The sequence below is a fragment of the Spinacia oleracea genome, chromosome 1, assembly GCF_020520425.1.
Source record: "Spinacia oleracea cultivar Varoflay chromosome 1, BTI_SOV_V1, whole genome shotgun sequence".
In the NCBI taxonomy this organism is placed as follows: Eukaryota; Viridiplantae; Streptophyta; class Magnoliopsida; order Caryophyllales; family Amaranthaceae; genus Spinacia; species Spinacia oleracea.
This window is the reverse complement of record NC_079487.1, coordinates 112,327,748-112,340,430: the sequence shown is the minus strand read 5'-3', so window position 1 is coordinate 112,340,430 and position 12,683 is coordinate 112,327,748. Positions and strand designations below refer to the sequence as shown.

The window sequence follows — 12,683 nt, the reverse complement described above, 5'->3', positions numbered from 1 at the left end:
GGTACACATATTGATACTATCAATGAGAATAAAATGTTTATATCCTCTAAATTTGAAATGAAAGACATGGGTGAAACTAATGTGATTTGGGGTGTAAAGTCACCAAAACTAGTAATGATTTCTCATTGTCTCAATCTCACTATGTGGAAAAAGTGTTAAAAAAATAAATTTAACAGTTTTGATGTTGTGCCAGTTAAAACTCCTTATGATGCTAGCATACACTTGAAAAAGAATAAAGGCAATAATGTGTCTCAGTCTGAATATGCTAAAACTAGTCTTGTATGCACGCGATGCGTGCGAGATAATATATGAACTTTAAATCATTTTATTGCAACTAATGAGCAAAAGGAAGTAAAAACTTAAAATCCAAAACAAAGAAGCAAAGACCTCAGTTAGGGGAGCACACCCCGCATCCCTAACTGACATACACAACCAGCAAAACAACAACAAAATGGCTAAGAAAAACAAAGCAGCACCGGCAGGCCAAAAAAAACAGCAAGGCCACAAAGCAGTAGAACCCCAGCAGCAGCAGCAGCAGGCCAAAGACACAACAGGAGCACACAGATGAACCAAAACAACATTGCAGCAGAAGCAAAGCCACAGTGCAGCAGGACAACAATGTAGGAGAAGCAAAACTTCACCAGAAAGCAGCCTGTAAAAAACCTGCAAGGCCAGAAGAAAGAACCTGAAACAACCAAGAGCCACAACAGCCAGGCCATAAGCCAAAAAAGAAACCAAAGCAAGCCAATAACAGGAACCAAAGCAAGCCAAACCAAAACAAAAAATCTGAACAACTAACACCACAGTTTCATCATATTGTTGTGAACACCAAAAAATCACACAAAACCTTGAGCTGAGTGGAAACTACCTTCGAGGTTGGATTCCACATGAGCTAGGAAGGCTTAAGAACCTCAAGTCCCTCATGCTTTACTATAATGAGCTCACAGGTACAATACCAGAAGAGTTGGGTAATCTGACGGAGCTGACAGATCTGGATATGTCAGTCAACAAATTGACAGGAAGATTCAATATGTCGCTTTCCTAAACTCCGGGGCTTACAGATTTACAACAGACAGCCACTGGAGAAATTACATCTGTCTTGGGAAACTAAAAGACTTTGAGGCTTTGAGCTTCTTATCTATCTACTCCAACTTTCTGACGGGGGAAGTTCCCCAAAATCTTGGCAAGTCATCAACTATGACTCTGTTAGACTTGTCAGAGAATAAACTGACTGGGAAATTGCCACCAGAAATCTTACTCAAAATTGCCCCAACAATTCTCACAAAACCATGAATTAACCAACCTATTTCACTTACCCGCATTGAACCCGCAATTTGTGTACATAAAAATTCATCACAACAACACTAAAACCATTTAAGTTCGCCACTACGAAAATTCACAATCATGACTACATGTACATAAGGTTTAAGGTTTTGTCTGAACTAACCTCAATTCAAGTCCATAATTCTCACCACCAAAACCCACATGATTTTACTGATTTTAACGATACCCACAATCAAATTCCAGACATTATATCAACCCATGTAAACCATTTATCAACATTGGGTCAAGAAACAACTCCTTAATCACACAAATAAACCAGAACAGTAAAACATAACAACAAAGAAACGATCAATTAAAACCACAAACATCATAAGTTCCCCAAGGCAGTGGCAACCAATTCTCCATTTAGAGATTGAATTTAATTACCTTGGATCAGGATTTCCCTTAACCACGTTCTGGCCATATTTTCTCCATCTATATCCATCATCTAAGAAATCAATATCACTTGTTGTTTGACTACAACTCTTGGCTCCCTCACTGCTCGACTCCCTAGTGCAGCTGACATGCATTCATTCTCAACTTCTCCTCTCCTGATTTCACCAAAACAAACCAATTCATTAGCAATATTATATTGTTGTTTACCCTTTCAAATTTAAATTTTCTGCGAATTTTCTGGAAAATCTTTTTTACATCTGTAATCAATATTCAATAAAAGAAATATATAGTTAGAGGAACGGGGTAGGCCATGACATATCACAACAAAAATAAAAAAGATTATGTGTCACTGGATGCATTTGACAAAAAGAATGTAGCTAACATTCTTGAACAGACTATTCTTTGAGAAAGACATGTCGCAACATATAGGCTAATCCGGTGTATTAATGTGTTGCCAGTTGTATCAAAAGAAACGAATTAACTTTTACTCCAAAAACTAAAAATCTAAAAGTATTTGCAAACTATAAATCAAGAACTTACGAAGCTGAGAGCAGAGGAGAAAGGTCGAGAAGCCTGCAAAAAAAATGACAGGAAGGGTAAATTTTCTCAGACGTTTCCTTGCCCTTTGATTGGTAGCAAATGCGAGAGAGAATAAGCAGAAATACTAATTCAATGCCCTGAAAGGAGATCAGTTTTGACACTATGTCTTAGTAATCCAAATTTAACCTAATTCAATCCAAAATGTCTTATTTTTCCAGCCATCAGACACCGAAACAGAAATCAAAATGTCAACCAGCTAATCGCAAATCGAATCAAATGCAAATTCACCAAATCAACAACACCAATATCACCAATCAACAACATTCAAAAAAATTCAAATGTGCAATATTTTTAACCTTTTTTGCAAATTTCAGAAATTCCAAAATGCAAAAAATCTGACCTTTTTTCGGCCTTGGAAGATTCAGGACCCCATAGATACTGCTACCTTCCGATTTTTAATCAAACTAAACTCACAAAATAAACCAAAATCAAAATCCATAGCTGATCTATTCGGAATAAATCTATCAAAATCCAACTATTTTTCATTCAAATCATCACAAAAACACAAAATTTCAGTAAAAATTAACCTAATTTTAACAATAAACCGTATAGGAATTAAGCAATCGAACTACGTAGTTCAAGAACCTTCCAGAACCTTATAGTCTGCTATGCGTTTCATATTTGGCAAGCTATACTGATTTCAATTTTTTTTAATGCTATACATTTTTGAGTATGAGAGTAGATTATCACACATACTTGAGATATTGGAGAGTCATTCTTTTCAACAATTGGGTATTTTTGGATGTAAATTGATGCCATTCAGATCTACAAATCTTTCCTTCTAGATCTACATCGGCTTCTTTGAATGCCTGTTCAGATAAATCATTCTTTGGTTAAGAATTTGTTGCAGAAAAACAAATTAGAAAATTTTCTATTATTTCTATGGATATGGTGTAAATTTACAGGCAACCATTCTGGGTAGATGACATAGTTCCTTAGTTCCCTGTCTCTATAATACCCCAGCAACACTACCGAAAATTGATTCAAGGCAAATGAAGCAACGGGTTGAGCTTACCTTACAAAGTATCCCTTCAATCATTTCATCTGACAACTTCAGTTCAGATTCACTTAGAATCGCAATCAACATTTGTCTCACCTGCACTAATATATTTCATCCCATATAAAAATATACTCACAAACATGCCTGACAAAAAAAATAAAAAATTTGTTCCATAAAAAATGCATAATCATATAACGAAAACTCAGTTAGATAGAATAACCGGACAACGGAAACAGATGCAGCCGAAATCATCAATTTAGGTCAATTTACACAGCAACACAACCTTAATCATAGGTTTGGCTGGAAGATCACAATCAACTACAAATATATAGAAATGACAACGAAGAAATATATGTGACATAATACTTCAAGAAACTGGAAAATAAGTTAATAAGAAATTAATCGGAGATAAAATACACACCGGACCAAAAATGGAATCAACATTCACGAAATTGCTGACATTTTTAGGCCTGTTGCATAATACTACATCAAATAATTACCAGAATTACAACTTTCTCGATTTTGAAGTAATTATAATGACTATGAATTTGAGAAAAATTTAGAGAGATAGTAGTACCTAAGTAGAGAGTACGAATCAACTCCTGCTGCTTGTCTGGAGGCTTTAATTTCGACCGGAGAACAAATCAGGCCACATCAGAATAATTGGAAATTGAAATTGAACTGAAAATTGGGTAGTATTACACCAAAATCGGGAGGAAATGTTAATTTAATTGAAATCGAAATATTGACATCAAATTTCTGGGGAAAGGAAGAAAGCTGACCTGGGGAGTGGCGCGAGGGTAGTGGATGCCGGTGGAGATAAGCATACGACGGCGGCCGGTGATGATAAGTGATCGATGATCATATGTCACGTTGTACAACTCAAAGATGAGTGACCGGGGAAGAAGATGAGGAGGTTTGAGAAGTCTGGGAGGTGCAGAATTACCATGGGGTTGAGAGGAGAGAGAAAAGGCGTGAGTTGAGAGGAGGGAGAGATTGTGCGCTCAGTTAATCTCTAGGGTTTCGAACGAAGGTTGGGGTTAGTGAGGGTATTATCGTCTATTCATAGGGGACACGAAAAGCGTGTTTACTCATTTACCCTCAGCTGTTCCTTTATATAATAGAGATAATTGGGAGTTTAATGTTTCTCATGAATTACACTCGACCTGACATAGCCTATGCAGTGAGTAGGCTTAGCCGATATACCCATAACCCTAGTAAAGATCATTGGAATTCTCTTAGGCGTTTGTTAAGGTATCTTAGGGGTACTATGGATTGGGGTTTGCATTATGTTGGATTTCCTGCTGTTTTAGAAGGTTATTGTGGTGCAAACTGGGTATCTGACAATGATGAGGTAAGTTCCACTATATGTATTCACCTTATGTGGAGCAGCAATCTCTTGGAAGTCTTCTAAACAGACTTGTGTTGCCCGGTCAACTATGGAGTCCGAATTTATTGCATTGGACTTGGCCGGCCAAGAGGCGGAGTGGCTGAGAAACTTATTGGCAGATATTCCATTGTGGGGGCGTCCTGCTCCACCAATATCTCTACATTGTGATTCTCAAGCTGATATTTGTGTTGCTAAAAACAGTGCTTATAACGGCAAAAAGAGACATATTCATGTGAGGCATGAATATGTGAGAACACTAATAGAGAGTGGTGTAATTACTATGGAGTTTGTGAGATCTGAGAGGAATATAGCAGATCCTTTAACTAAGGGACTAAATAGAAGATTAGTCCTTGATACGTCGAGGGGAATGGGGCTTAAGCCCGTTAGTTGAGGAATTCATGGTGGACACCCGACCTTGTTCACACAAGGTTTCTTGTGGTCTAACGAAGCCATGGAAAGACTCATTCTTGTACACTTCCCATTCCTATGAATTGTACATTTTTTATTTAGCTTTTAATGAAACTCATATCCCAGGATTTGGGTGGTCCTAATGAGAAGGACTTGATGAGTTCACCGCTTGTGTATTGAGAGGTTGAGCGATAGCTCTTAATGATTTCATATCCCAGGATATGGGTGGTCTATGTGATAGACTTGATGAAATCACCTACTTGAGTGTGAAGGTTTGACCACCTTCTATGGAAAACTTGGGCAAGTTTTCCTAGAGCACTCATGAGCATCCCAAGTATAATGGCCGTTGTTGATTAGCTATCGCGGAACTCATAATAATCTAAGGTATGGTATGTGTTATTGGGCTTTATTTCTTAGTTGGGATAGTTCCAGATTTGTTCACTTTCTCAATAAAGAAATTGCCTAATCTTCACTATGTGTTGGTTCAATCGAAAGACACCAACATTTAAGTATCAAACCTTCCATAAAAATGCTCAGAATTCTTCTTCTTGTTTTTTCAAATGGGTCTTTGCATTTGTGGGGGATTGTTGGAAATAATGCAAAGAAAGAGTTTTACCATTTTGTGAAAATGTCCCACATTGGTAGAAATGAAAAGTAGGCATTTCAAGTGGAGTATTTGAAGAAAAAGGGCTTTGTCCCACATGAAAAGAAAATGAACTTTTCCCTTTGTTTAAATATAGGGAAGTAATGTTTATACTTTGAAGTACTTCCCCTAGTGGTGTGGGCTAGAAGGGGGCATCCTCGTGCGCCGCTGCCTGTTCGGCCGGTTCGTGTTTGTGGCACGTGCGCGCACCATTTTGGGCCAAGACGTAACCGGCGGTCCAGTTATTATGAGACCGTTCAGTTACGTAGCTCACTCCATAACCTTTATGACAGAATCGTAACCGCCCCTTGATTTACGTTAAACGGTTCCTTGATTATTGCCTACGTTTTAATCTCCCATTTAAATTCCGATCTTCGGTTTTTATTACGTCATTAAAATGTGATTTTCGGTTACAAAATGTTGTTGCTATATAAATAAGTTCTTGGGATCATTTCAAACACACCGAAAATTCTAACTCTCTTTCTCTTCTGTTCATCTAAATTCTGAGCATTATTATGAGTTCCAAATTCCTCCTTAGTTGAGTGCACATTTTGGAGAAACGCTGTGTTAAATCTTGGGGGGCAACGCCATTTCCGATTGCACCATAGTCGGGGCGAATTTTGCTTCTAAGACAGTGTTTTATAACACGTCACAGTTTTTCATACATCAAATATTCGACCCGCGTTTTCTTAACCATTTTTCGGATTTTGCAGTATTACGTCCTACATGTTATACCTATAAGTTGGATGATGATATTGTTAACTATCATGTATTGCCATGAAAATATGACTAAAGAAATTTTGGTCAATATTATTGATTATTACTACTTATGACCTCCGGAAGAAGGTTTATATATGTCAAATATGAAAGGATGATTTGTAATACTATGTACAAGAAAATATATTTATTTCAGTTATTATTTTCATAAGTTTGGTGATATAAATATTCACCTAGTGTCCCAGTGTATACAAGTGAACGTTTGAAAATTAAAGTCAAATTGTGGAGAATCAATTTTCAAAGAGTTTCATGTTGCTACATTTGGAAAGTTATCAATAGTATTAGATTCATTGAACTAGAAGATCTCAAATGATGTATCCATAAGGGGGAGAAAAATACGCGTTGCACTCTTTTTTCCTTAACCAAGTTTTGTCCCATTGGATTTTCCTGTTAAGGTTTTTAACGAGGTAACATCCCAAGCGTATTATGATGAGTGCTGTACTTTTTTCCTTCACTAAGTTTTTATCCCACGGGGTTTTCTTGGTAAAGTTTTTAATGAGGCATCATCTCATGTATATTACAGGGCCATTGTATTGTTTTAAATAATGGACATCTAAGAGGGAGTGTTATAAATATATTATATTATGGATGCCCATTATACCCTAACATCCTTATCCTATATGATATATGTATATGTACATATTAATTATGTCGATTGGTAGAAGATCATTACCGTTAGTTTCTCTCTTGCCCTCTCTCCTATTCTCCCTATTTTCATTAACAACAACTAAATAATCCTATTTTGCTTTCATTTTCCTTAAGAAAATAACATGAGTTGCAAATTTGCTGGCATAAGTTAATTATGTGAATAGTGCAAAAAGTCAAAACAGATAGAGTATTTGATCACCAAATTGTAAATTAGAGTACGATACACTATTTTATAGACGATACTAAAATACTCCATCTGACCCTTAATACTCGACCTGTTTTAACCGAACACGCATGCCAATGTACAACTTTGACCACCAATTTCTTTAACTACCTATTATAAAAACTTATAAAAATATTAATATTTTGAAAATATATATTAAGATGAAACCAACAATATATTATATACTAACATTTGTTTTCATATACTTGAAATAAAATAGAGTCAAAGTTAATTATGTGAATAGTGCAAAAAGTCAAAACAGATAGAGTATTAAGGGGCGGAGGGAGTAATATTTACTAAAATAACCTTGAAATTTTCTATAAGAGATAAACTAAAACCATGAGCAATGCACGCAATTTGGTCTGTCGTTGCGAACAAAATTGCGTAGTTACAACAAGTGGCACAACATGCATTTGTCATTTCAGAAACGTACAAATGCAAATCTAACGCCACCTGTGAAGCAGATGTACAAATGTCAAGAAGAAGAGCTGATGCATGCAAGAAATCAACCACCTGCTGGCAGCCTAGCTGATGCACCCTAGCTTTTATAACATATATATGCCCCTAAGCCTAATTAAGCCCCATCACCCCTTACTTCATTTCAGAATTCAGATCACCTTAATCAGCTCCAAATTAAACACTAGTAAATTTAAAACAAAAATGTCGCTGATTCCGAGTTTTTTCAGTGGACGTCGATCAAACATATTAGACCCCTTTTCTCTAGACATATGGGACCCATCTGAGGGTTTTCCCTTCAACACGTCAATCACAGCTGCCCCAAACACCACAAACTCAACCTCCGGGAACGCAATGAGCTTCGCCAACACCCGCATCGACTGGAGGGAGACACCGGAGGCGCACGTGTTCAAGGCGGATCTTCCAGGGTTAAAGAAAGAGGAGGTGAAGGTTGAGGTTGAAGATGGAAAAGTGCTGCAGATTAGTGGAGAGAGAAGCAGGGAGAGTCAGGAAGAGAACGACAAGTGGCACCGTCTGGAGCGTAGCTCTGGACGGTTTATGAGGAGGTTTAGGCTACCTGAAAATGCGAAGATGGATGAGATTAAGGCTAATATGGAACATGGGGTGCTTACTGTTACAGTTCCTAAGATGCAGGAGAAGCAGCCTGAGATCAAGTCCATCGACGTTTCTGGTTAATTCAAACTTCTGATGTTTGAAGGAGTTAAGCTTTTCTAGTAGGCCTGCATGGTGTATTTTGTTGTTGTATAATTAGTAAGAACAATAAGTATGTGTGCTTGCATGTAACATAAAATAGTTTTGTTCTGGCATTAGCCTAGTTACAAGCTAGGAATATATGGACGTATAGCGAAGGACTAAGATTGCATATTTGCATCGGTAACAATAATGTTGCATGCAATTTAAATCGTATATGCAATGTACTAGTAGTACTCTCTAATCTCTATGTATTGTTCACTACTCTCGTGTATCAAGTACATTTTGTAGTTTCATTCACCGGAGTGAAGTGTTTTTCTAAGTGTGTGGTGCTCAAATGGCTTCCCCACGGCCTATTCCTTAATAACCTATAGAATTGAAGGTCACTTATGACAACAATAGTGAACTCGGCCAGCCGCAAGGCTTAGCCGACTTAAATATATTGACAATACATATCACATGTATGTATGTAAATGATACCCTAAGGAAAAATCCCGGCCGGTATATTGACAATACATACCACTTGCGCACATTTACTCACTCTTCCGAGCTAACTAATTTTCACTCTAATTAAAATAATTGGGACTTTCAAAATAACAGGGACAATTTGATTTTTAACAAAGTTTATAAACCCCATTAATTTATTGGTGTAGCGTCTTCACACTTTTAAATAGCCTAAAGCATTAATTTATATACTTTTAAATAAGCCTAAAACGCGAAATAGCCTAAAGCATTAATTTATATACTTTTAAATAAGCCTAACGCGTTTTAAGTCAGAAAATAAAATAACATCAGCATAGAAAATAAAGTAACATCTGTATACACAAAGAACCTCTAACATGACAGAAGAAAATGCAATAAAACAACAAAAATAACAATAAAAAAAATAGCAATAACTAAAAATAACATAATCATAAAAAGTCAAGTAACATCAGTCTATACAAGGAATTTCGAATATGTAGTAAATAAGAAAATAACAGCGAATACAACATATAAGTAACATCATCATAGAAAGTCAAGTAACACAGGTCTATACAAGAAACTTTTAACATGAAACTGTTAAAATGAGAAAACAACAAATACAATGTATACGTAATAACAACATAAAAAATTAAATAACACCATCTATACAAGCTATCTCTGATACGAAATTCAAGAAATTGATGTAAAACAAGAAAAGTAACGGCGAATACAATTAATTAGTAACATCAATATAGAAAGTCAAGTAACACTCGTCAATAACTTTCTTCATACTAGTTACGAGCATCACATCATCGAGTTAATTGATGATGTGGTTAGTTACACATGAGACACGCTAAATTTCAATTTACAATAGAAGGGTGAAAAGATTAATTATTCCAAAAAAAAGGAAGTAATTAATATGTGTTGCATGTAGGTGATAAATGGAGCTAATCGCACCAGCCTTCCTATCTCCTTAAGTTATCAAGTTCAGACACACCCAGATATTGATCCTTACGTAGATATTAAGTTTTTTTTATTTTATTTCCTAGATAAATTAAGTTACAGTTTTAAGAGAAACCTTTTTTAACTTTCGTGTAACTTCCTTATAAAAAAAATTGTAAACTCCTTAGAGCAACATCAACGTCAAGTCTTAAGACTTAAATTTTGCTGACATGACATATGACTAACGTAATCTTAAAATCAGACAAATCAATTTGAAGCATTGAAGTGAGTTAGTCTTAACAAAGTCTTAAATCAAGTCTTGAAAAACTAAGAGCATGATCAGCCCCAAGTCTTAAGACATGAATTGTGCTGACATGGCATATGATTCATCAGTCTTAAGATCAGACATATAAAAATTGTAGCATTGAAGTAGACAAGTCTTATCAAAGTCTTAAAGTGAGTCTTGAAAAATTAAAGACTCAATTTAAGACTTGGTATGTGAGTTAAATTAAAAAATAAAATGATATTTTACATAAATTTACAAGTCTTAAATGATTTAATGGGTAAAGAGCTAAATTTAATTGAATCTTAAGGATTCTTAACAATAATTTAATTATTTAATATTAATGAAATGCTGACATGGCAAATGAAGAACATCTTAAGATAAGACCCCCTTGATCTTGCTCTAAGACTCAACTTAAGAGTCAATATGTGAGTTAAATAAAATAAATAAAACTAAGACTCAACTTAAGAGTCAATATTATTTAGTATGTTTTAAATGAGTTTGAGGGGCGAAGAACTAAATTTGAATGAATCTTAAGATGTCTTAACAATAATTAATTAATTAAATATTAGTGGAAAGATAACATGATATATGAAGAAAGTCTTAAGATAAGACCCCTTTAATGTTGCTGGTGATTATACCCTGAACAGTAAAGAACTAAAACAAAAAAACAAAACAAAAACTTAAATTAAGGAATGAAAGGATGACATTTTGGAAGAAAAGGGGAGGTATTTTGTAATACCTCTTGATGACACATTTTTCTCTTTTCTTTCTCTCTCCCACCGGCCCTTGATCCCTTGACCTGAGGTTTCAAAGATCATCTTGAGTACCACCAGAGCCAAAGGAGGACCAGTGAATCAAGTACACACATCATAGTTTATAAAAGAACTTTTATCAACAGCAGGCAATCAATCTAGCAAGCCCACACAAACGTAATTACCCCTTCATAACGATTAACGTCTAAGTAATTGGCAATTCTTATTAACCTCGTTTATACAATTTACAGGTAAATTTTTCGGTGCTATCATTGTTTATCATCAGCGTAAACAACAAGATTGTTGTATATAATGACATCTAAAAACGAAAATGGACGAAAATGGATAAATAGCAGAGATCAAAACTTCACTAGAAAACAACTTGAAACTTTTTATTACATTAATTAGCTCTTTACAAAACATAGGGAATAACAACACACCACAAGGACATACTAAATTTGAAAATTAAAAGATCGGACCACTGATCATTAACATTAACAATTGATTAATATGATTAGACAGAAGAAATGTCAATTGACTTGACCTCAGGCTTCTTCTCTTCCATTTTAGGCACGGTCACAGTCAGAACACCATTCTCCATATTTGCCTTGATCTCCTCCATCTTCGTATTTTCCGGCAGCCTGAACCTCCTTAAGAACTTTCCAGAACTCCTCTCAACACGGTGCCACTTGTCATTCTTCTCCTCCTGCTCCCTGTTTCTCTCTCCGCTGATCTGAAGCACCTTTCCATCTTCCACCTCAACCTTCACCTCCTCCTTTTTCAGTCCGGGTAAATCCGCCTTGAAAACATGAGCATCCTGAGTCTCTTTCCAGTCAATTTTGGTGTTCACAAACGCAGCAGTGTCGCCGCCGGTAATGGAGAGGGACTGAGAGGTGGTATTGAAGGGGAAGTCGTGAAAGGGATCAAACATATCTAGAGAGAATGGGTCGAAGACGTTGCTCCGTCGGTTTCCGAAAAAGCTAGGAATTAGCGACATTTTTGCAATTGCTAGTTTTCTGTGGAATGATATGTATATTAGCTCTATTGAAGACTGTGAAGTATGTGAATTATGAATTCTTTTTAACCTGATGATGAATGACGAATTGGAAGGGCGAATTTATAGGTAGTGGATGGGAATACGCAGATGATTCGCGAATGTTTGAGATCTCCCTGACGGTTAGCGGTAGAACAGAAGAGGACTGATACAGAGTGTAGTAGTTTTATCTAGTGTTTTCCAGAACTATTTGCTTTTCCCATTTTGGGCTTGGTTCACGCAATAGTTACATAGAAGAGTAATTTAATAATGTTACGATCGTGGCCCATTGTGAGGCGCAAATTTTTGGATGTACCAGAGCTGGCTGTACCCCCATTTAAACTGAACATTTATTATTTTGGAAATGAATATTTATTTATTTATTTGGAAATAAACCTTTTGTTATTTCGGTAATAAACATTTATTATTTTGGAAATAAACATTTATTTATTTATTTGAAAATGAACATTTATCTACTCATTCGAATATGAATGTTTATCTAATTATTTGACAATCCTCATTTATTCAACCAATTTAGAAATGAACATTTATCTACTGATTGTTAAATGAGTATTGTATTTACTAATTTTAAAATGAACTTAGTTATTGCATTACTATGTTATTACTTTGAAC

At 35.7% G+C, this 12,683-nt stretch overlaps 3 protein-coding genes across 3 annotated transcripts; 1 reads left to right on the top strand and 2 right to left on the bottom strand.

Annotated features, from left to right (window-relative positions):
• Positions 1–309: 309 nt before the first annotated feature.
• Positions 310–4,151, bottom strand: LOC110785465 (calcineurin B-like protein 1). The gene is made up of 8 exons (XM_056840075.1): positions 4,102–4,151; positions 3,897–3,939; positions 3,741–3,789; positions 3,335–3,415; positions 3,016–3,128; positions 2,260–2,292; positions 1,711–1,874; positions 310–663 (listed from the first exon to the last, which is right to left on the bottom strand). Exons 4-7 carry the CDS (start codon positions 3,404–3,406, stop codon positions 1,772–1,774), a joined length of 321 nt encoding a protein of 106 aa, XP_056696053.1. The 5' UTR covers positions 3,407–3,415; positions 3,741–3,789; positions 3,897–3,939; positions 4,102–4,151; the 3' UTR covers positions 310–663; positions 1,711–1,771.
• Positions 4,152–8,003: 3,852 nt separating this feature from the next.
• On the top strand, positions 8,004–8,786 carry LOC110785466 (17.4 kDa class I heat shock protein-like). Its single transcript, XM_021989905.2, has one exon. It carries the CDS (start codon positions 8,069–8,071, stop codon positions 8,558–8,560), a length of 492 nt encoding a protein of 163 aa, XP_021845597.1. The 5' UTR covers positions 8,004–8,068; the 3' UTR covers positions 8,561–8,786.
• Positions 8,787–11,361: 2,575 nt separating this feature from the next.
• Positions 11,362–12,212, bottom strand: LOC110785509 (17.8 kDa class I heat shock protein-like). Its single transcript, XM_021989960.2, has one exon. It carries the CDS (start codon positions 12,012–12,014, stop codon positions 11,532–11,534), a length of 483 nt encoding a protein of 160 aa, XP_021845652.1. The 5' UTR covers positions 12,015–12,212; the 3' UTR covers positions 11,362–11,531.
• Between the last annotated feature and the right edge of the window lie 471 nt (positions 12,213–12,683).

Excerpts from the sequence above, each read along its gene's own strand:
- LOC110785466 (XM_021989905.2), top strand. The coding sequence starts at position 8,069 with ATGTCGCTGATTCCGAGTTTTTTCAGTGGACGTCGATCAAACATATTA.
- LOC110785465 (XM_056840075.1), bottom strand. The coding sequence starts at position 3,406 with ATGTTGATTGCGATTCTAAGTGAATCTGAACTGAAGTTGTCAGATGAA. Across the intron at positions 3,129-3,334 it reads TTGAAGGGATACTTTGTAAG|GCATTCAAAGAAGCCGATGT; the intron begins GTAAGCTCAACC and ends TTATCTGAACAG. Across the intron at positions 2,293-3,015 it reads ATGACTCTCCAATATCTCAA|GCTTCTCGACCTTTCTCCTC; the intron begins GTATGTGTGATA and ends TTTTTTTTGCAG.
- LOC110785509 (XM_021989960.2), bottom strand. The coding sequence starts at position 12,014 with ATGTCGCTAATTCCTAGCTTTTTCGGAAACCGACGGAGCAACGTCTTC.